Source organism: Dermacentor albipictus, chromosome 4 (genome assembly GCF_038994185.2).
Source record: "Dermacentor albipictus isolate Rhodes 1998 colony chromosome 4, USDA_Dalb.pri_finalv2, whole genome shotgun sequence".
Classification (NCBI taxonomy): domain Eukaryota; kingdom Metazoa; phylum Arthropoda; class Arachnida; order Ixodida; family Ixodidae; genus Dermacentor; species Dermacentor albipictus.
The window spans coordinates 72,638,339-72,660,627 of NC_091824.1; the positions used below are offsets into that span (position 1 = coordinate 72,638,339).

General features: G+C 48.7%; 1 protein-coding gene across 8 annotated transcripts in view; it reads right to left on the minus strand.

The window, feature by feature from the left end:
* LOC139059131 (probable maltase-glucoamylase 2) overlaps window positions 1-22,289 on the minus strand; it is a 113,636-nt gene that overhangs the window by 57,388 nt on the left and 33,959 nt on the right. For all 8 annotated transcript variants that reach the window (XM_070537081.1, XM_070537079.1, XM_070537078.1 and 5 more), the window contains one exon: window positions 1,949-2,202. In XM_070537081.1, the coding sequence (XP_070393182.1) occupies window positions 1,949-2,202 (254 nt within the window). The remainder of the gene's footprint in view (window positions 1-1,948; window positions 2,203-22,289) is intronic.

Below are 22,289 nucleotides of genomic sequence, written 5' to 3' on the forward strand. Positions count from 1 at the left end.
ACATTTTCATTGTAACTGTCCTCTCTAGGGTGCCTTGCAGATTTCAAAATCTCGTGAATACCCTGAAACACCCGCAATCTGTAAAAAACGTTTTAATTATTGTATTCGGCGATTTCGATTTTCTCTGTTTTTTATCGCTTTCCAGTCATGCAATATAGAAGCATCGACTTCACTACATTTGAGGACTTTCAATATTGAGGAGTCTACCGCAAAGTTTTTTCATCCTGTCATGGAGGCAGTCAATTTTCTCCTGCGCACATAATAGTTGCGCAGGAGAATCATGATGTTATGTGCAGCTTCTACCATCACATCAGTTGTCATGTTTTGAGCTCCAAGCCTCATTCGTGAGCCCTACATCCACCACACACACTACGACCTTGTCGTATCAGTGAACTACGGTACGGCTGAGAGCGCCAAAATGTCTTATTTTCGACGCTCGGCAATCCCACATGTGTGATGAGCTCGTGGTCACTGACGGCCAATAAAGTTGATGTCCGCGGAATATGCACGCAGTACATATATTTACACGATGCACTGACCGGGCCACGCAATATGCATGTATCCCTTTCAGGCACGAAGAGAACAATGACGCCTACAAAGAAAACACATCGAAAGCTAAAACAATGATGAGAATAATTACGTTTAGAACCTATTGCTTACATCCGGAAATACTTCCAATAACGCTTCTGCTCGATATTCAAAGGTAATGTGTAGCGTTCTACTCCGCTGCGTTGTGGCTTTAGGTGTCAGCATGTCGTCATGCAGCGGATACACTTCTTTCAATGTTTTTCACAGTGTTCTTTTCATCATGCATATTTCTGAAGTCGTTGTATATGTAATTTCCAGGTAGCTAGAGATGAAATGTTGCATGCTCTTATAGCTAATGTTTCTGTTGAGAGTTTTTCCAAGGTGTCCACATTCTTTGAGCATGATAAAACTCACGCGCGATTTGAAAAATCTTAGCTCGTTCTGCTGGTATACACTTTATATGATATTTAAGATGCTGGAGATGTGGTTAAAATAAACTTTCAACGGAAATATTTATTGGCGCAAAAAGGGGATATGTTCTCAGGGCGCTCACTTACGAGGCGAGTAGTCTTCGAGTAAATTGGCGCAATAAAACATCATTTTGCCCCGGTTGGCAACGCAGAACTATAGTAGGGTCTAAGGATGTAATGAAAAACTTGACGCATGTAGTAATCATTTGGGCAGTGTCAACTTTCAGAAAGGATCGAGTGGCGAATTGGTCCTGGGATGTTCTGTTCGGCGATATTGCGGTGATTCGTTCCCTGATAATAAATCGAAGTGATTTGTTCCTACGCAATCAAAAAGGGGGACAGATGAGTGACGTTTTTCGGCTTCTTGTACTTCGTTGGAAAGAAATATGATCGCCGCAACTTTAAAAGTCCCAAATGTTATCAGTATTTTACCTCCTCCGTCTTCTTTTCAGCGTCTTTGAACGTTTATCTAATAATTGATATATACAACGAAGATGCTATGGTCTGAAATATCACGGTCTTCTTTTTCCTCATCAATGTCTTGACTAGAGCCGGGTGGCGGGAAAGTGAATGCGCAAATTAGGTCACATACAGCTGAAGCTATATAAATATATCGGCCATCAAGCCAGGAGCGTTACCCGGACATCTCTTGATTCGTTTAAAGCGAATGCTTTCTATGCGAAGAAAGATAATGATATTGTTAAAGTAGCACATGTATTAACGGTTCTTTGCGTATTGTGCTCTAAAACCCACAGATTATGTGAATGTTCCTTTCGATGAGCGATATTGGGCGCGAAAACGCGCCAAGCCCCTCAGCGTACTTGACCTTACGGCCTGTGAAGTGCTTGACTAAACACTAAAAAATGGCCGTTAATTCAATTCCATAATAGCAGGTCTCGCCACGAACGGCACACATAATTTGACCTAGTACATGTGCCTTGAAAACTCACTTTATATATGATGTCGAGATATGCGATCATTGCTTGATCATCCATGGTACTTTCCAAGAGTCCAAGACCGTTGATGGTGCCGAATCCATGCACCTTGTTTGGCCTCAGCGCCGTCTGAATATTGGCAGTACAGGTGATGAAATCTTGAGTATTTATTAAATCCTGGAACCATGTTTCTTTCGACGGCTGGATGGGAATATGAAACAGGAACTTGTGTCCTGCGGTGGCACCCTTGAGAAAGTTGTATGACTGTTCTGCATTGCAGAGAAGCAAAGAGTACATTCATGAGTGCGGGCGATGCATACAGCATTATCTGTTCAGTCAGTAAGGATTATATACAGCTGCCGTGGTTGCGTAACAACGCGCGAGCAGACATCAAAGGCTACGACGTCAATGCGAGATGGCGTGTCATCTTCAAAACAGCGTCGCCGGCGGCTTTAGCTTTTACCCCTTTTATGGTCCTGTGAAAAGCTGTGGTGTTGGTTTGCTAAACACGGAGGTCGCGGGATCGAGTCCCGGCCACGGCAGCCGCATTTAGATGTGGGCGAAATTCGAAAACACGCGTGAACTTAGATTTAGGCATGCGTCAACGAATCCGAGGTGGTCCGCATATGAGGAGTCTTCCACTACGGCGTGTCTTGTAGTCAGATCGTGGTTTTGGCAAGTAGAACCACATAATTGAAATGAATTGAAGTAAGGACCTTATACATAGGTTATTACTGAAAAGACGTTATGCACTATACGTTCAAGCAGGATCTTGAACATAATTGAGAGACACCTGCTAATCTTACGCGTAACAAAATGATGAATTTCATTGCCTTAACGAAACACTAAAAACAACTTTTAATTCGTAGTACGCTCTTTGCATTCTAGGTATGCTAATGTTACGTAGATACAACCTGACATTGTAGGCTACGTTGCCTCATCTTACTATGGCGTGACGGTTAGAGAATCACGCATACTAAAAAGCGTGTAAACTTCAGCTGGACAGTACGGCTTCATAACGAAAAGACAGAGCGGAAAACGGAACATGACATCAGAAAACACACAACGCGCGGCCTAGGATGCGGGTCACGATTGTTGCGTAATTTCAAGCGACTGTACTTAAACAGTTTGTCAAAGCAATCGGCGAAGCAGAAAATCCTTATGAACCGCTTCTTCAAATGGACGCCAAAGGACAAAGAGAAAGCAAGGTGAAATGTGGATAAGTAAGGAAAACTTCTTTACGATGTAGTTTAAAATCCGCGTATGCAAGTCAAAGCTGCCAACGAAAAAGTGGGCTATTGCTTATTAGGCCTTGAGTTGATAGAGCAGATGCAAATCATAGAAGTCAGTATTGATCCATGTGCTTGTATTTCCTCCTGAGACCCGGGATGCATTTGGGTGCGCAGATTTTCCCCGAACATTTAGAATAAGTTAGTAGGGTTATGAAGGTGAAAAGTGTTAAATATTTCTCCCATAGCCCTGATAGTTACAGCTCAGCGCGATGTCCAATATATTGGACATTGGGACGCTACCCGGTCTTTTTTCACCCAGCAGGCACGCAATGACGTAACGCAGACATTGCGCTCAAACTCGGGTGCAAAAATATGTTTATAACTCGAAAGGCAAAGTAATGAATAAAATACATAAAAAGAGCATTCCTCTGCTCAACAAAAATTTTGTTCTCGTGCTCACTTCCTGTGGGAAATTTCAAAACTGCTTTTTCTCATTGGTGATGCAGCAGAAGAGCCGATATTTGGTGCAAAAGAACTTTGTTTTCAGGTCGCAGACCTGTAGTCTGCAACAGGCAGCGTTTGCAATGTCTGCCAGCTTTGAGCAGTGGGTACTGCTCTTTTCGTGGGGTTCTCGAGGGCACAGTCGAGCCTGCGTTGAGGGGGGATGCCACTCGGCTTCGTTCTCATTCTCCGTTTCATGCTGTTTCTTCCATTGAGGCACGAGTCTCAGCAACAGATTGGCGGAACTGCATATATTTGAGTATTTTTTTCCGCTGTTTCTTTAGGGAGCGTATGTCCCGCGTTTACTGCACCCAGGAGTTGTTCAGGGCAATGTTGAAGAGGTGAAAAATGGCTCTGATTGTCCACTTGTTGACGCGTGCTTTTATCTTGTAGTAACTTATCATTCGGTCTGCCTTGTCAACACCGCCCATGTTGACGTTCGACATGCGAACAATATCTGCTAGAGGGATATTGATTTGTTTTTTTCCCTTACGAGACCAACTGCGACAGCTGGTGTCTTGCGGGTCCAAACCATGGATTGAAAAAAAGAAAAGTTATCGGCTTAATTCATCAGACACGCGAGGCCGGTCCCCTAAAGAAAGAAAGAGGCGCGATTTCGTTCACAAGCCGCTAAAGGCCAACAGTACTCGCCTGCTGTTCGTAACAAGGCCATCGCAAAAGTGCGGTCAAAATAACGGGGTTGAGTCCTAGCGTCCAACGTAATGGACACGCGAAATCAAAGGAAGCGTAAAAAAAAGTAAACGCGCAAACAAATCAAATTTTATATTTTGCGCGTACGCTGTTGCATTAACTTTAATATAAAATCAAAGGTATTCCCTAAAAACAGGTAGAAATACGAGAAACAGTGCTTACTTCTCCGCCAGCTGCCGTAATACGCCGCGCCGCTGAATGCCGTCATTGTGGAACTGTTTCGGCGGGAATTGGAACGATGTATTTTCATCAATGCTGCAGAGATGGCGCAAGCAGGTGTCCAATAAGTTGGACAGTGCGATTTTATGAGGATGAAAGCCTTGTCACAGGAGTACTGCCTCATATCTTAATGTCCAATATATTGGACAAATCCCCATAGCGGGGTCTCAGGAGGATTTACCCACTCATTATCACCAAGGAGCTTAAAGAAGGTCAACAAGCATACGTGAAATTGCCGCATTTATTGATTTTAGAGCTTCAATAAAGCGACCTGAAGTCAAAATCCTTATTGCTAACTCTTATTACCGATACCACGGCGCCGACCCGGACGGGCACATCTACAGCGTGGGACACGACACCAGAGCTGACGGCGGTCTGTAACATACCTCAAGCAACGTGGCGCCATACCTTTGAAGATCGCCGTCGTGACCACATGATCATAGAAACGAGAATTCCCCAGGCTCGTACACCACCTTTTCTAAGCTATTCAAATGGACGGACTGGTACAAATTCCGCAAGCAGTGAGTTGAACAGAGAGGTGAGGGGAACATCGATGACATCGAGGCTTGGATGGAGACGCTCAACGACTACATGAACAAGGCGACGCAGACACTCGCACCCGAAGTCCAGGTTGACAAGATCGACAGCCGACTAGCCCACCTCTGCGAAGCCAAGACGTCACTGCACGCAAGATGGAAGAAGCAAAGGCACAACCGAAAGCTTCGTAAGAAGTTCCCACATATTAATCGCCGGCTGGAAGAACATTGCCGGACCTTAAGACGCCAACAGCGGTATGACATCTGCAAGGCAGTGGATGGGCAGCTCCACAATGGCAGCACGTGGCGTCTCCTTCGTCACCTCTTGGAGGAAACGCAGAGCAAGTCTGCTCAGCGAGCAAACCTGCAACGTCTTTTGCACGAGGAACAGGCTACCATGAGTGATCACCAGCTAGTGACACGCCTGCTAGCCAAGTACTCCCCTTAACGGCCCGATGTTCAACACGGAGATCGGAGAGACAAATGTGACATTCGATGAAGAATTTCATGAGTCAGAGATCCGCGCAGGTCTCTACGACATTAATGGCAAATCAGCACCTGGTCCCGACAAGGTTACGAACAAGACTCTAAGAAACCTCGATGATGCCTCGATAACCGCTCTTACGGCATACATCAACAAATGCTGGTGAGCAGGTCGCATCCCAGAGACGTGGAAACGCTCTAAAGCAGTCATGATACCGAAGCTAGGCAAGCCGTCCAGCCTCGATCACTTGCGGCACATTTGCCTCACATACTGCGTTGGCAAGGTGATGGAGCACGCGTTCCTCTCCCACATCAACCACCACCTCGAGGACACTGCAGCCTGCCCACCCACTATGGTGGGCTTCCGGCCACACCTCTCCACTCAAGAAGTCACGCTCCAGCTCTACCACCAGATTATCAGTGACCCAACTAGTGGCAACCGAGCCATCCTCGGCCTAGATCTGGAAAAATCATTTGACAATGCAGCGCATGGCAGCAATCCTTAGCTGCATGAATAAGCTCAACTTGAGTGAGCGAAGCTACAACTACGTCAGAGACTTCCTGTCGCGCCGCACAGTGACACTCGCGGTCCGCAGCATGACATGCGATGAACATGTACTAGGAAGCACCGGCGCTCCTCAAGGGTCGGTCATATGCGCGCTCCTTTTCAACCTTGTGATGCAGGGTCTCCCGGCCTACCTCGACGAGATCGATGGCCTCCATCACGCCTTGCATGCAGATGATATCACCCTGTGGGTCATCAGGGGCAGTGACGGTCAGATAGAATGCACCTTACAAGCAGCGGTCTCTGCACGCGAAACCTACCTCCAAGACACAGGTCTCCGGCTATCTCCACTGAAATCGGAGCTGCTCGTCTACCGCCCGCGCCGCCGGCCCATGCCTACAGCCAAATCGTGCCAATGTGATGACATAATCCTCTATACGCAAGACGGCTTCTGCATTCCCCGAGTCCCGAAGATACGCATCCTAGGCATGCATATAACAGGCAACGGGTCCAACATGGAAGCTATTTGCAAAATCGAAAGCAAGGTTACAGCGGATACCCGCCTGATCAAACGCATTACAAACAAGCACACGGGCATGAAGGAGGACAGTGTCATGCACCTCATACACTCTTTCGCAATCAGTCACATCACTTATGTGGCTGCCTTTCACAAGTGGAATGTCACCGAAAGGGAGAAAATCAACACCCTTATACACAAGACTTACAAGATCGCCCTTGGCCTACCGGAGTCCACAAGCACTGCTCGTCTGCTACAGCTGGGGGTATGCAACATGCTTGAGGAAATCATGGATGCGCAAAGAGCCTCTCAACTCGAATGCATGTCTCTGACAGCCACGGGCCGGTACACCCTGCAGAAACGGGCCGGTACACCCTGCAGAAACTCGGCTTCAACTACCACGTCCAGCACAGTCAGAAAGAGTTCATTCCACCCGACCTCAGCGACACGCTGATTGTCGCCCCTATCCCTCGAAACATGCACCCCGAATTTAATTGGGGCTGACGCCAGGCCCGTGCCAAGGCACTGCTGTGCTCCTATGGTGGAAAGAGGACTACGCCCGTTGTAGACGCCGCAGAATACACATGAGAACACCGGTTTACAGCGGTAGTCGTAGGCATTAGCTCCCGGCTTACGCATGCATGTAGTATCTCAACGGAATACCCCGAAACAGCGGAAGAGCTAGCGATTGCGCTTGCGCTTACCGACCCCCTCTGTCAGGTAGTTTTTGGCGACTCACAATCCGCAGTTCGCAACTACGCGCGGGGGCGCATTTCCTCCGAAGCTCTCCAGATTCAAAGGAAAGCTGGTCGACAGCACTTCGATAGCACCGCGATCATGTGGTTTCCAGCACACGTCGCCACCCCCACCGATGAGGGCCCCCCTAACTTGAACGAGTTAGCACAACGCTCTGCGCGAGAACTGACCCACTGCGCAGAACCGGAGACCGCCTCTTCGAGTTCGGAACTCCTGGTTCAAAGCACGCGAGAACGCTTGGTCAGGTATAATGACATCACCAAGCACTACCAGCTAAGCAGGCGGTTGCTGCCCCCACCTCACCCCATGCTGAAACGTCGCCAAGGAGTCGTCTGGCGACAATTGCAAACACAAACCTTCCCCGGTCCGGTCCGATTGCAGTACATTTTCCCCGCGCAATACCCGACTGCTCTTTGCAAATTATGTCAGGAAACTAGAGCACCACTCTCACACATGTTGTGGGAGTGTCGTGTTATACCATCTAGAATGGCAGTAGCTCCGGAGGCTCTTGCGTCGAAGTGGGCCGCCGCGCTGCGCAGCTCCAGCCTCAAGACACAAGAGTGGGCTGTCCAGCAAGCCCGAGAGGTGGCGGCGAGGCAAGGCCTCTAAGTCCGCTCATGGTAGACCTGAGCCCGGGTCGTCAAATTTGCCGAATTCAAAAAAAGGTATTTCCATCCATCCTAATTGCTACTCGACACTGAAGCTACCGATCGGGCTCGCAGAGGTACCTTAGGTATTGGCGATGCGTTGCCGGTGCCAGTTATTTGTAAGGGGGAAAAAGATTCTGCCTTCAGTTTAGTTAGTTTAGTTCCTGTAGCTAACGCGGAAAGTCACTGAGATCCAGTAATAAATACACAAGTACACAAGTATATAGACAAAGAAGACAAAAGCTGGTACAGTGCCCGAGACTCATCCCACAAGATCATGTTGATAAAAACTATTGTTGAACTGCAGGATGCCTTGAATATATACAATATTACAATACATAAGTCGTACCAGAAGAACGGATGATTTCCTGATCTGATCAAGTTTGATTATTTTGACCTCTCATGCAATTGTTATTGGACTGGATGGGAAGAGCGTTGTTCAACCAGCAATTGTTCGAGTTTCCCATTTTTCTCACGAGCTGCGCAACAGGATTAGTGCAAATGTGGTAGATGGAGTGAAAGCCTCTAGGCACCTTGTTGCGAGATTTGTCTTGTTCCTGCGTAATTAAAGCCGATGCACTACCGGTAATCCACGAGTAAATACAGCCTAAGTACATATACAAATCGAGGAATGACAAAATGCCTTAATCTTTACAATCCTGTCCAAGGAAGGCGAATTTGGTAACTATTGAGGCGAAAGGACTAGTAGCTTGTATTAAAACAACATTTCACTCGGCCGGAGACGGTACACTTCCACAGTCTGTGCAAGTCTGTGCACACTTGCAATGTACTGAGTACTAATGTACGGGGAGCGCAGCAGTCGCCGCCGTCGATGCACAACTGCCAGTGTTCATGTTCGCGGCTGAAACCTTGCATTTCCCATACACGCCTGCTCGCGCTTACGCACGCTCGCGCGCTGCGTATACCCTCCGCTGGCGAGTGCTTTCCAGCGGGCGTAAACGCTGCTCCCTAAAACCGCTGGCCGCTTCAGCGTTGTGCGCATGCGCAGTCGCGTCTCCGCTCCTCCGATCCGCTCCGCTGGCCGTAAACCCGCTGGGCAAAAACTCTCTACTAATGGGTAGCGTTACATTGTCGGCGGGCTGCAGGCGTCCGGTAGACCTTGGCGATCAGGCAGGGATGAGACAGTTTCTAGTCAGAAACCCGCATGGTTTATTGGTTGCTGAAAGATGAGAAGAGAATGAAATTAAAAAGTGTATTGCGGTGCTCTTTAAATAGGCCACTAAAATCGTAGGCAAGAAAGGATGCTCAACCACCATGCCTCATCGATACGAAAGGTGGATTCCTAATTTTCCGTTGTGTCTTTTCCGTTTTAGGTGCACCGCAGTACTTACAGGCCCCTTTGTGTATGTGCCTGCCTAAGCGAAACGAAGAATGGATTACTAATTTGCTATGGTTGCCTCGAGTGGATGCCGGTCTGGCGTATGCCCCGCAGTATTCACAGGCCCTTTTGTATGTGTGCGTGAAAACCCTTTCCGCGAACCACACACGACCCCCGGGATGCCACCAGCGGAGGCACGCTCGCGAAGACGTCAACTGGGAGAGTGGATCAACCTCTAATCCACAACCAGACGCCCTTTCCGCGAACCAATGACGCGCCAAAAATAAGGGATGAGCTGCCTATGATTTCCAGGACCCGTGGGCTACCGCCAGCGGAGCACGCGGGTGAAAACATCGTCCTGGGAAAGTGCGTGCCGCCGCCAAGCACCGTGGCACTCAGTGCATGTCACGTGACGTTAACGTGATAGAGATCCCGCCTATGATTTTAGTGGGTCTATATAAAGGGCCCCGCAATGTAGTTTTTAACTTCATTCTCTTCTTATCATCTTTCACCGATCATTGCCTAAACCGTGCATGTTTTCCACTAGAAGTCGTCTCGTCCCGGCCTGATCGCCATGGTCTACCGGACGCCTGCAGCGCGCCGACAACGCCACACTATCCAATAGTAATGCCGGTCGTGCAGCAAGAAAAAGGCGTCGCAACAACTGTCGGCAGCAGTGGGGTACGCTACCCCGGAGACCCCAACTTTGGACGACATCTAATGACATCTTCGACTGGTCGCGTCCATCCCCCAAAGCAGAGCCGGGAATTTCCGGCGCTCCCCGAATTCAGAGGAGGAAATGACAGATGCCAAACCACGTGACTACTGCCAACGTCCTATGATTCGCCTATCCAATGCTGCCGGGCTACGGGGAAACCCGGCGGACGCGCCATGGGACAAACGTTCGTCTATACGCCATCATGGTGTGGCCTAGGTTGCCTAGGTTATGGTGTGGCTCTTCGCCGCCGTCCTTCAGCCGTCACTTTTCGCCGGAAAACTGGACTGCGCAGCTTCTGGAGGTGAAGCACCAGTCTTGACATTGACGCATAATCCACTGTTGCCCTTTCGTTACCTCGAGAACACTCTAAATCTCCGTCGACGGCCTCCTTCTCAGAGTTTTCGTTGATAGTGGAGCGCACTTCTCTGTCATGAGTACCAGTTTGTGTCGTCCCATGAAGAAGATCCATGCCGCCTTTCACATACCACGACCTGATTCGCACGTGTCCCTGACGCTGCGACAGTCGCTGATGTTAAGGTTTGTATGGCTAAGGTGGTTATTTGTACGGTCCTTCTGCAATGCCCTCACGACATCATACTTGTACTTGTATTTTCTTTCGAAGTTTACGATAGGTTGCGTAGCACTAGAAGTGGTAAATGAATATATCTAATTAGGACACGTAGTGAACATTGATCGGGATTATGAGACTGAAATAATCAGAAGAATGAGAATGGGCTAGGGTCCGTTTGGCAGACATTCTCAAACCATGAACAGCAGGTTGCCGCTATCCCTCAAGAGAAAAGTGTATAACAGCTGTGTCTCACCAGTACTCACGTACGGGGCAGAAACCTGGAGTCTTACGAAAAGGGTTCTGCATAAATTAAGGACGGCACAACGAGCTATGGAGAGAATAATGATGGCTGCAACGTTAAGGGATAAGAAAAAAATTACCGACGATTACGTTACTTCCTAATGCCAAATTTGAGCGCAGCAAATAAGCTGTTTCACCTTTTCGATAGATTGAGGCAAAGAAATCGAGCAACACATGTATGCGCTATCACATAATTTTTTTATTTTTCACACGTATTCCTTTAACAAAGACTCCACTAACAGTTCTTGACAGTCATGAAGGGAGCTTTGTGGTCGAAGAAATAGACTGATATATGTTCGACTTGGTACACCAATGCTTGATTCTCAAAGACGAGATCTATACAAGTGCCTCGCGAGGTTGTCACAGCCGTGGGACGCGTTACGAGCGAGAGGAACGGGATGTTCTCCCGCATAAGGGCTAGGAAATTGCTGTTTGTCTTTATGTCAACATTAAAGTCCCCCACTACTAACATCGGTGTGGATCGATGGACGGTTAATGCGAGTTGCAGGAAGTGCACGACGTCTTTCGTGAGTGCGGTAGCGGACTCACGAAAGCGGTATCAGTCGGTCGCTGCTAGCGCTGGGGGGATGAAAGGGGGCGGAGCTGGTTACGAGGCCGGCGAGAACGCCGACGACGATGCGAAACCCAGGAACGGACGCCAAAGAGCCATTTGTGTAGCCAGCCCTCCTCCACAGTCTCTCCTCCTCCCTTCCATCATCCTCCCTCGCCCGGAGAGCCGACAGCGCGCATGCGCGGCGGCGGAGCAGATTCGTCGGCGAGCTGGTTACGAGGCCGACGACAACGCCGACGACGACGCGGAACCCAGGAACGGACGCCAAAGAGCTGCGCTCTAAAAGAGCAGATTGGGTGAGGGAACAAACGCGAGGTAATGACATCTTAGTTGACATCAAGAAAAAGAAATGGGCATAAGCCGGACATATGAGGAGGGTAGATAACCGATGTTCATTAAGGGTTACGGACTGGATTCCGAGAGAAGGGAAGCGTAGCAGAGGACGGCAGAAAGTTAGGTGGGCGGATGAGATTAAGAAGTTTGCAGAGACAACGCTGCCACAATCAGTACATGACTGGGATAGTTGGAGAAGTTTGGCAGAGGCCATTGCCCTGCAGCGGACGTAGCCAGGCTGACGATGATGATGATGATGATGATGATGATGATGATTTATTTCGGCAAATTTTGCATTGTTTTATTGCTCGGCTGGTGTCTTCGAACTAGAACAGCATATCTTCTGTGTACCAAGTGAGTGATCTCTTCCGTTTTGCTCGAGCTGCCGCGAATCCGCTCGTCTGCCATAGAAAACCGTGATTTATGATAACTTATTATGTTCGCGCGCTTTTCCAGATTACGACTATTACGTGAAGCCTCAAACTGAGGTCCTGCTCCCGCATGGCATCGCTGCAGCCTATACGGTCCCCTGTAATATGGCTAACAGAACTTCCCATCCACTAGTGAATTTTAGCTTCATAAAGCAAGTATGTCCTCAAAGGCTTACCGCAGGTCACTTTTGCTCCTCCAAGACTTTCATCTAGAAACTTTTTACTGGATGCTACATGTAAAAAGGCACTCAAGCGCCCGGAAATTCCTGCAGCTGTCAAATTCGCAACATGATCGCGAATGACATTCTGGCTGAGCATGCTGAAGCCCGTAAACGCATTTTCGAGTCGGGTGAAGATAATTTCTACCTCATTAATGGGCCTTTGGGCCAGACGTCCATTGTCGCTCATCGCATGCACAAAGGCAATGCGAGCGTTTTTCACCGATTCCCCCATTGAGTGTCTGTGTCTGAGCGAAGCATCATCGAGCAAGAAGTCAGCAACGTGTTTGCAAAGGACATTAATGAGCCATCTCCTAGTCCCTGGGTGCCCGTTTCTGTTAGTTATAAAGAAGGAAGGGTCGTGGAGCCTCTATCTGGAATATGACCACCTCAACAACATTACGAAGAAAACGCTCACGCATTGCTGCAGAATGTTGATGGCCTTGATTGTCTCTATGGTGTCGCTCACAGCTCATCTACGGAGCTTGAATGTGAATATTGCTACGGGGTCGTATATTCACGCCCCTTTCGAGACGCCCCTTTCCAGTGGGGCGATAACGAGGCCTCTGCATTCTCGCTTCTCATCGATCTTCTCACAACGCCTCCCGTTCTGGCCCATTTCGATCCTTCTGCGCCTACCGAAGTCCGTACTGATGCCAGCGGTCAGGGAATTGGCGCAGTACTGGCACAACGCCAGCGTGGCCATGAGCGTGTTATCGCTTACGCCAGCAGGCTCCTCTCGCCCGCGGAGCGCAACTATTCCATCACTGAGCGTGAGTGTCTGGCCCTAGTTTGGGCGGTTGCGAAGTTCCGCTCATACTTATATGGCCGACCCTTCTCCGTTATCACAGACCATCACGCGCTTTGTTGGTTATGCTCATTGAAAGACCCTTCAGGAAGACTTGGTCGCTGGGCCTTACGCCTCCAAGAATATTCGTTCGCTGTCACCTACAAATCTGGCCGACTACACAACGACGCTGACTGCCTGTCTCGCTACCCGGTAGACGAGCCTGACGACACCGACAGTAGTACCGCCGACGGCATTTTCTCTGTGTCTGTCTTCGCTAACATCGCCGATGAGCAGTACCGAGACCTATCGCTGCGAGTACTCATCGAGCGTCTGCGCTCTACACCTACCGACGCATCCGTTCGCCGATATGTCCTCCAGGGCGGCATTCTGTACCGAAGGAGCTTCCTCCCTGATGGCCCTGATCTTCTTCTTGTCGTGCCAAAACATCTACGACAGACTGTGCTCTTTCAGATGCATGACGCGCCCACTGCAGGACATCTTGGCGTAACCCGCACGTACGACCGCGTCCGCCGCCGCTTCTATTGGCCTGGTCTTGCTCGCTCCGTCCGACGCTATGTTGCTGCCTGTGATCCCTGCCAGCGTCGGAAAACGCCTCAGGTGCTACCTTCCGGTCATCTCCAGCCGATCACCGTCCCTGTGGAACCGTTTTTTCGTGTTGGATTAGACCTCCTCGGTCCCTTTCCCACGTCATCCTCTCAGAACAAATGGGTAGCCGTCGCAACTGATTACGCCACCCGATACGCTATCACGCGGGCTCTACCTACCAGTTGCGCCACTGACGTCGCAGACTTTCTCTTGCGTGACATTATCTTAGTGCATGGCGCCCCGCGACAGCTGCTTACTGGCCGTGGTCGTAACTTCCTCTCGAAAGTTATCGCCGACATTGTGCGTTCCTGCTCTATTCAGCACAAGCTGACTACCTCGTACCATCCTCACACCAATGGCCTGACAGAGCGCTTAAACCGTACTCTTACAGACATGCTGTCCAAGTACGTTTCGAAGGACCACCACGACTGGGACGTTGCCCTTCCTTACGTCACCTTTGCTTACAATTCTTCCCGGCACGACACCGCCGGATTTTCTCCATTTTATCTACTCTACGGTCGCGAAGCGACCTTGCCCCTTGACACGGTACTTCCTCCTGCTGTGACCTCAACAACCGAGTATGCGCGCGACGCCATCGCCCTTGCCGATCATGCACGCCAGCTTGCCCGTTCTCGACTGACGGACTCGCAAACCACGCAGCAGCGTCAGTACAACGCCCGCCACCATGGCGTACAGTTTTCGCCTGGTGCACTCGTGCTCCTGTGGTCGCCCTGTCGTCACGTTGGACTTTCCGAAAAGCTCCTTTCGCGATACACAGGGCCCTACCGCGTGCTGCGCCAGGTGACGCCTGTGACGTACGAAATCGCTCCTGTGCGCTCAACCTCGTCATCTACTCCGGCGTCTAGTGATGTCGTGCACGTCAGTAGGCTCAAGAGCTACTACACTGCTTCAGAGTCCAGCCTTTAGTCGCTCCGGGACGGCGCTTTTGCCGCCGGGGGTAGTGCTACGGGTTAGTATTCCCAATGACTAAGCGCCGAGAAGGAAGACGATGAAGACGACGTTTGGAAGCTAGCGCGGGCTGTTACCTCTTGGTCAACTGTGGCGTATTGCCTTGCAAATATACTTGTAAATAGCTTTTCGTCGGTGTCTTCCCACGTAACAATATTCTCAAATTGTTGTGGACCCCATAGACCGAGAGAAAACAGCTTTGTAACTGCTGATAGGCTTTACCAGTTCAAGGTCGTGTCCTTCGGTCTGTGTAATGCCCCAGCCATATTCGAGCGAACGATGTACTCTCTGCTTCATGGGCTCTAGATGTTTACATGCTTGTGGTATTTAGACGACAGAGTAGTGTTTTCGCCAACGTTTCATAAACAACTCAATCCCGTCTCGGCGATTTTTGACATCGTCTGCGGTGCCGCACTTTGGCTGAATTCATGAAAGTGTCGTTTTGACCTACACCTAATTACGGTCATAGGCCATGTTGTGAACGCTGCCGGAGTAAAACGTGATCCAGAAAAAAATAGATTAGTTAAAAACTTCTCTGCGCTTAAGACTACCAAAGATATTCGCACCCTCATGAGACTATGCTCCTAGTTTCGCAGATTTGTGAAGAATTCGCAGTGATTGCGAGACGGCTCATACATCCTCTGATACAAGCCCCTCCCCCCCTTTTAACTAAGGTCCTGCACAAGCCGCGGTTTTCTCCAAGTTGACCCCGCTCCTCACAGTGTCTCCCATTTTGGCCCTCTTCGACGGAACAGCCCAAACCGAAATCCGCACTCACGCAAGGTGTTACAGAATAGGCATTGTATTGGTCGAACGTCAATGCGGAGCTAATTGCGTCATTGCGCATGCCAGCAGGCTGCTGTCTTGTAATCGGAGGAAAATTACTCAATTAGATAAAGTGAGTGCCTCGCTTTTGTATAGGCTGTTGCTAAATTTCGTCGTTATCTATTCGGCCGACCATCCGCAGTAGTTTCCGCTCACCACGTCATCTGTTTGCTCGCCTCTTTAAAGTATCTCATAGGCAGACTCGCTCTATGGACGCTGCGCCTGCAAGAGCCGTCCTAGATCTTCGTTTAAGAGACAAGGAGCCTGCACAAAAATGCTGCTTGTTTTTCCCACTATCATGTGGCTGACTGACTCTTCGCGCGCTGAATCACTCGATTGCGTCTTCTTCCCGTGAAGCAGTTGCTTACATCGCAGACCAACAGCGTCGCAATGCTCACTTGAAAGGAATAATAGAGCGCCTCGAATCGTTTCCCCGGGATGCCTTTGTGTTGGCCCTGGAGTAGGGTACCTTACATCTGTGTAACGTATACGGTTCTGATCCTCTAGATATACATTCACAACTGCACTCCACAGTTCTTCACGAGCTTCACGACGCCCCCGCTGGAAACCATGAGTTATTTGTTCGAATGACAGCGTAGGCCATTCCTTCAATTGACCTGGCCTAGCCCACTCAGTGTCGCGTTATGTCAGCGCCTGCAAGCTCTATCCTAGCCGATTGAAACCGTCTTTACTTCATGCTGGCTGTCCTCAACCCACCGACGTCCTACCTCAGCCATTTTGCTGTGTCACCTGGGATCTTCTTGCACACTTTCTTACACCACCTTCAGGAAACAAGTGATTGGCCGGCACTACAGATTACGCGACGAGCTGCGCATAACAGGATCCCTGGCGACTAGCTGTGCAACACAAACGAAGCGGCCTTTCTCCTCCGTGGCATAATTTTGGGTACACTGTGCTCTATGTCCATTGCTGGCTGACCGAGGCAGTAACTTCCTGTCTAAAATCATGGGCAATACTCAGCGCTTTTGATCTACGCAGCATAAGATCACCACATCATGCCAACCTCAGACGAACGAGCTCGCCAAACGCTTGAATCGAACCTTAACGGATATGCTCTCAAACTACGTGCTGGCTGACCACCGGGATTGAGAAGTTCCTCTACGAGTAGTCACACCGCTGCGAACTTTTTGCTCCGGGTGCCCATGTGCTACTCTTGCCCTCCTGCCTACCTGTGGGGCCTCCTGAAAAGCTTCTTCGTCGCTATACGGGCCCGTACCGCATGGTTCCACAAGTGACTCACGTCATGTACGAGATTATGCCTGCCAATCGGACTACATCTTATTTTCCGCTGTCCAGCGATGTCGCACACGTTTTGAGACCTAAGCATTGCTTTCCCTCTTCTGTTGTTAATGGTGCCGGACAGGAGCTTGTAAAACCCTGAATCATGCTACGTGCTGCTCGAAGAGGATGACAGCGACCATTGAATTCAGTCGAACGCATCCATAGGCAGTGCTTACGGCTATAGTAACTACACGCTGTAAATTGTCTCCCTACTGTCTCCCTACAGTGATATATATATATATATACCAGAAAAAAAGCAGTTCTGGGTCCGGGTAAATATTCACAGTGAAGTAGACGCGCGTATGAAGCGGTTTATTGACATTTTGGCCGGGGTTCGAAACGTCAATAAACCGCTTCATACGCGCGTCTACTTCACTGTGGATATATATATATATATATATATATATATATATATATATATATATATATATATATATATATATATATATATATATAGAGAGAGAGAGAGAGAGAGAGAGAGAGAGAGACTGCACTCTGACGAAGGCTTCGTCTCTTTCCTGTATGTGTACGTCGGCTCCTGCGTGCTGAATTTGCAGAAACCTATATATATATCTATATATATATATATATATATATATATATATATATATATATATATATATATATATATATATATATATATATATATATATATATATATATATATATATATATATATATATATACCGAGTGAAATAGACGCGCGTATGAAACAATTTATTGACGATTCGACAGTGTCTGGCCTTCATCACCTGGAATTTCAGCTAGAACGAACATTCCTCCTAACGCGTGTCCTAAAAACATTTTATTATAATTGTTACCTTGACAACGTGTTTGTGATTTGGTGATATGGTGAACAGGAGCTGATTTCCCTCACATCTGACGTTAACATTGCCGATCCATCCATATCATTTTTCCTACGCATTCTGCATCTGCTATTAACTTCCTTGATTTCAGCTTCTGAGTAATAGATGGTAAGCTATCTACTGACCTAAACAAAAAAGCCGACCGACCAATATCAAAACTTTCACTTCAATAGTAGTCACGTCAAACATTGCAAGACTAGCATTCCTTATAGACAGGTCTTGCCTTTCAAAATAATCGGTTCTGACCAATCCGGGTTTTAAAAAAAAAATGCCGAACCCTAAAAAGCACTTCAGTCAAACAAAACTACCCACACTCTAAGAAAAAAGAGAGTAAAAAGTGAGTCACGACAACTTGACTCTCTTTTTTCTTCCGAAGACCCATTTTTGCGCGAGTAGAGTCACAAAAGAAGAGTAAACATTTGTGTATGGGTCGTTTGACTCTCAATAGCACACGAAGAGTCGTCGTGGAAGATCGTGACTCCTCTGATATTCGAGATGAGTCTGGCGAGAGAAAGATTATAATGCAGGAGAAGAAATGCCAGATAACGTCTTCTGTTTTCGGCAGGCACTCGGGTTCCTGTCCTGGTTGTAATGCGGTGTATTATTCTTTCGTCCTAGTCATTTTCTGCAATTACATCGAACTTTAATTATCCATTTTCCTTGACCATGTTTGTTAATATCTCACACACCTAAGCGATAGCTGGTTTCCTATGCTAAGGAACACCCGGATTTGTCACGCCGGATTCTGACCTTAAGTAAACCTAAAGAAAAGTGTTGGCTACTAAAGAAAGCACAGCAATGAGATAACAAGTTCAGTGGGCGCAGTCAACAGTGTCGAGTGTAAATGTAATTCGGCTACGTAAAACTAAATTTTGAGGATTTAGATTCCAAAATCAAGATCTTGTTAGGAAGTGCGGTAATAGAAAACTGCAGATTTATTTTCAGCAGCTCGGGTTATTTAACGTGCACGGAATGCACAGTATACGCGCGTTTTCGCATTCTGCCCCATTGTAATGCGACTGCCGCGCTCGTGTTTGGACCCGTGACCTCGAGCTCAGCAGCGCAACACCAGAGCCACTGGGCGACCGCGGTGCGTTGCGTTCCGCGACCCACAAAGAAACATTAGCGTATGCTGCACTGCTTTTGAACTCCCCCTACAAATATAAAAACAGAAATGTAGCAGTTTTCCCCCAATGCTGCATGTACTACTGGACGAACAACTGCGCGAACCAAAAAGGTACGTAATTTCATTGGCTGAATAAACTGCAGCAAACATTCGCTTACTCCATAACTTTGCAAGCACGTGGTCACGCGCGCACGTGCAAACATGAACAGATCTCACTCAGTGACCGCGAGCACTTGCTGTCACAGCGTAGGCGTGATGAAGGGCGCAAACAGAGCGAAGAGAACGCTTCTGCTGCCTCGTCCTTCAAAGCTTCTCAGAAACCTGAAATGGCGCGATCTAAGCGCCCCCAGCTTTGCACCCATCGGAAATTTTCTCCAATACAGAGCGAGAGAAGCGCCAGACCTGACTAGAGCAACGGCCAGTGGAGGAGCGTGCTAAACCAGCGCCTCCCTTCCCCGGCTTGCACCCGTTTTATCACGTGACCACATATATATACTTGGGGTACCCATCCAGGCACTATATATCTCGGCTCACCCTCGAACATTTCCTTTAAAGGGAAGCTGAAGAGTCTGTCGAATTCAATAAGACGCTCATATACGGATGCGGAAACCTTATAAACCATGTAGGCCAAATTTGGTTTTTTTTTTCAAATAGGAGCGACGTAATCGTCGGTTGAAATTGCGCTGTAGCTCCGCCCTCCGTCAAATGCCGCGCGCTGCTGCTGACGCTGACGATGCGAGCGGAGACCGGAAACCGCGGTGTTGTGACGTCAACTTTAGTGTTTAGCTCCTTCGCAGCCTGCGCGACCGTGCCTGACCGTGCTTGTTTCTGCGTGCGTGCCGTCGTAATCTGCTTCGATCGACCCTGCATTTCTTTGTTGGTGCGTCTGTGTGTATGTAGAGTGGTGGTCAACGTGCGCAGCATCAACTGATGTGGTGGGCCGATGATGCCGTCTTTCTGTGCAGCCTACGGTTGCACGAACAACAGCGGCCGTGACGATGTTGTCTTTCATTGCTTCCCACAAGACAAGACGCTTTTAAGGAAGTGGGAGGCTGCTGTAAAGCGAAAGAATTTCAATCCCTCAAGAACAACACTGCTGTGCTCCAACCACTTCCGTGACGACGATTATCACCAGAATTTCTACTAGCAGGCTTTCTAAACGCAGCACGAAAAGATCGGAGCAACGAAAGCAAAGACGGCACGAGTGCGGACTGACTGATCATAACTGGTGTTGGAAGGCCTTATGAATACAGGAACTCGCCCAAACCTGGATTTTGATTTACTGCGAGCTCCTTCATGTTAGCACGCTGAACGTGAAGGTGCATGTTTATTTCCCGCCCTCGACGCAGGTTTCGTCGCAAAGCGCCGCGAATTTTCTATTTGCACGTGTGTTGTAAAACAGCCTGCACGCAGCTACCATAACGCAGTGCAAATGTAGAGTTTGCATGTGCTGGAAAGCCGGCGCACGCCAGGACGCTACGCTCCCCCCGTCTCTCGCGCACAGCGAGAAACCGACCGTCTCACGTAGCCGACGGAATTCGCCGCCTTTACGACTTCGGTTACGAGTAGTGTGCGGATGGCGCACAGATGAAGGTCACTACACGTACTGCATGAACCGGGAAGCTTTTCACGCGTTTGAACCGTCTTTGTAGGTTGCCGACAGCTTTGGACAGCGCACAAATGCCGACGATCGCATCCCCGCTTACGTTCCACGAGGAGGCATGCAGGAACACAACACTGCAGTTCTTTGACCGCAAACGAGCTCACTAGATCGGCGAAAGATCGGCGAGATCACTAGATCGCTTTGCAAAAAACATACTCACCAAAGAGCATTTCCAACACGAGGAGATCCCAAGACTTCGCTTTCGTTCTCGTCGAAAGCACTGCTCGCACCAGCATCGTTTGCTTCTCCGAGAGGCCGGCTCTTTGTAATCGGCTCGTACATGTAGGGAGCAACGCCGAACTCTTCAGAAAAACGCAGTCTCTCTCAATTTTCCATTACCTCTTAATTTTCCATTACGGCACCAAACTACCTGGCACCGCGCTTCATGTGGAGCGGCAGCGGCCGGTCGCTAAAGTTGACGTCACGGGTCGCCCGACCAATCACAGGCGGAAACGAGACGCGCGAGCTGGGCGTGTCCGCTGCTGCACATTTCGTCGAAATAAAATATATTTGCGCTTTCCTTCGCTCAATTTCGATATGATATTCGAATTCGGAGGGTTAAAAACCATTATGCACACATGTTCACTCATTTTTTCTGGAAAACCTTTCAGCTTCCCTTTAACGCACACAGCCAACGGCGCAGGAAAGGATCTTGTCGCACATTACACGTAAGCTAACGGCAACACCGACTGATATATTTCGGCAAGTGTGTCCATAAGATTGCTATTGCCCAATTCGCAATAAGAAGAAAGTTTTGCTAAGGACCAACCACGCTGCTTCTCCATGTCGTGGCATAGTAGTGAACGATATTTCTAGAAAATGTGTTGCTAAATCTCGGCCAAATGACTGCGCTCGCATTTGGTGACAGCGGCACAGAGTCGCAAGAACTTGTGGAGCAAATAGCGGAGTTCTGACAGCTTCAGGTGCACTGGATTATTCAGTAACCTGGGCGGCTTTGTAGTGCTACCTTACATCGGCGCAAACTGCGCTCGACAGAAATCAAGGGTAGCCGCACCGTCATAGCTAAGCAAATTAAGGACAATTACGCCGCGTCTTCACACTTCGAGCACGCTCCGACAGCCCAACGATAGATATTTCAAACGCAACCACTCTTGGACGAGCAAATTTTGCTTCTGCGAATTGAACATAGTGGGTATTTGAAGACGCACGTTAAATTCATGGCCGTTTCATTCTATGAACACTACTTACGTGATGCAAAATTATCAGTGAGCAAAACAATTTTTATTTCAAGGCAAGGAAAGAAAACCGGAAGTAGGGTTTTGCGCAGTTGTGCGCGCACAAAATTATCCAAAGACGAAGCCGTCAATAGCATGACGCCGTTTTCCAGTTGCGGTTCATCATGCGCGAGTTCGCTGTTGTTTAGTGGTTCTGAAAGCGCAGCGTTAGGCCCGACTGCAACCAGGCGTTGCGGCAAGTTACAGTGGGAGCTTCTGTCCGTGCTGTGTGATTTCGACGAGGGGGACCGCCGCCAGCGGCAGCGTGCCGCCGATTTCGTATTTGCCGACATCGAGCAAGTGCAGCTCACCGGACCGTCACAAGTACCCGAAGTGTTGCGGTTTGCACTGCATCTTCCCTTGTGATATGGGAGATCGCAGTGCAA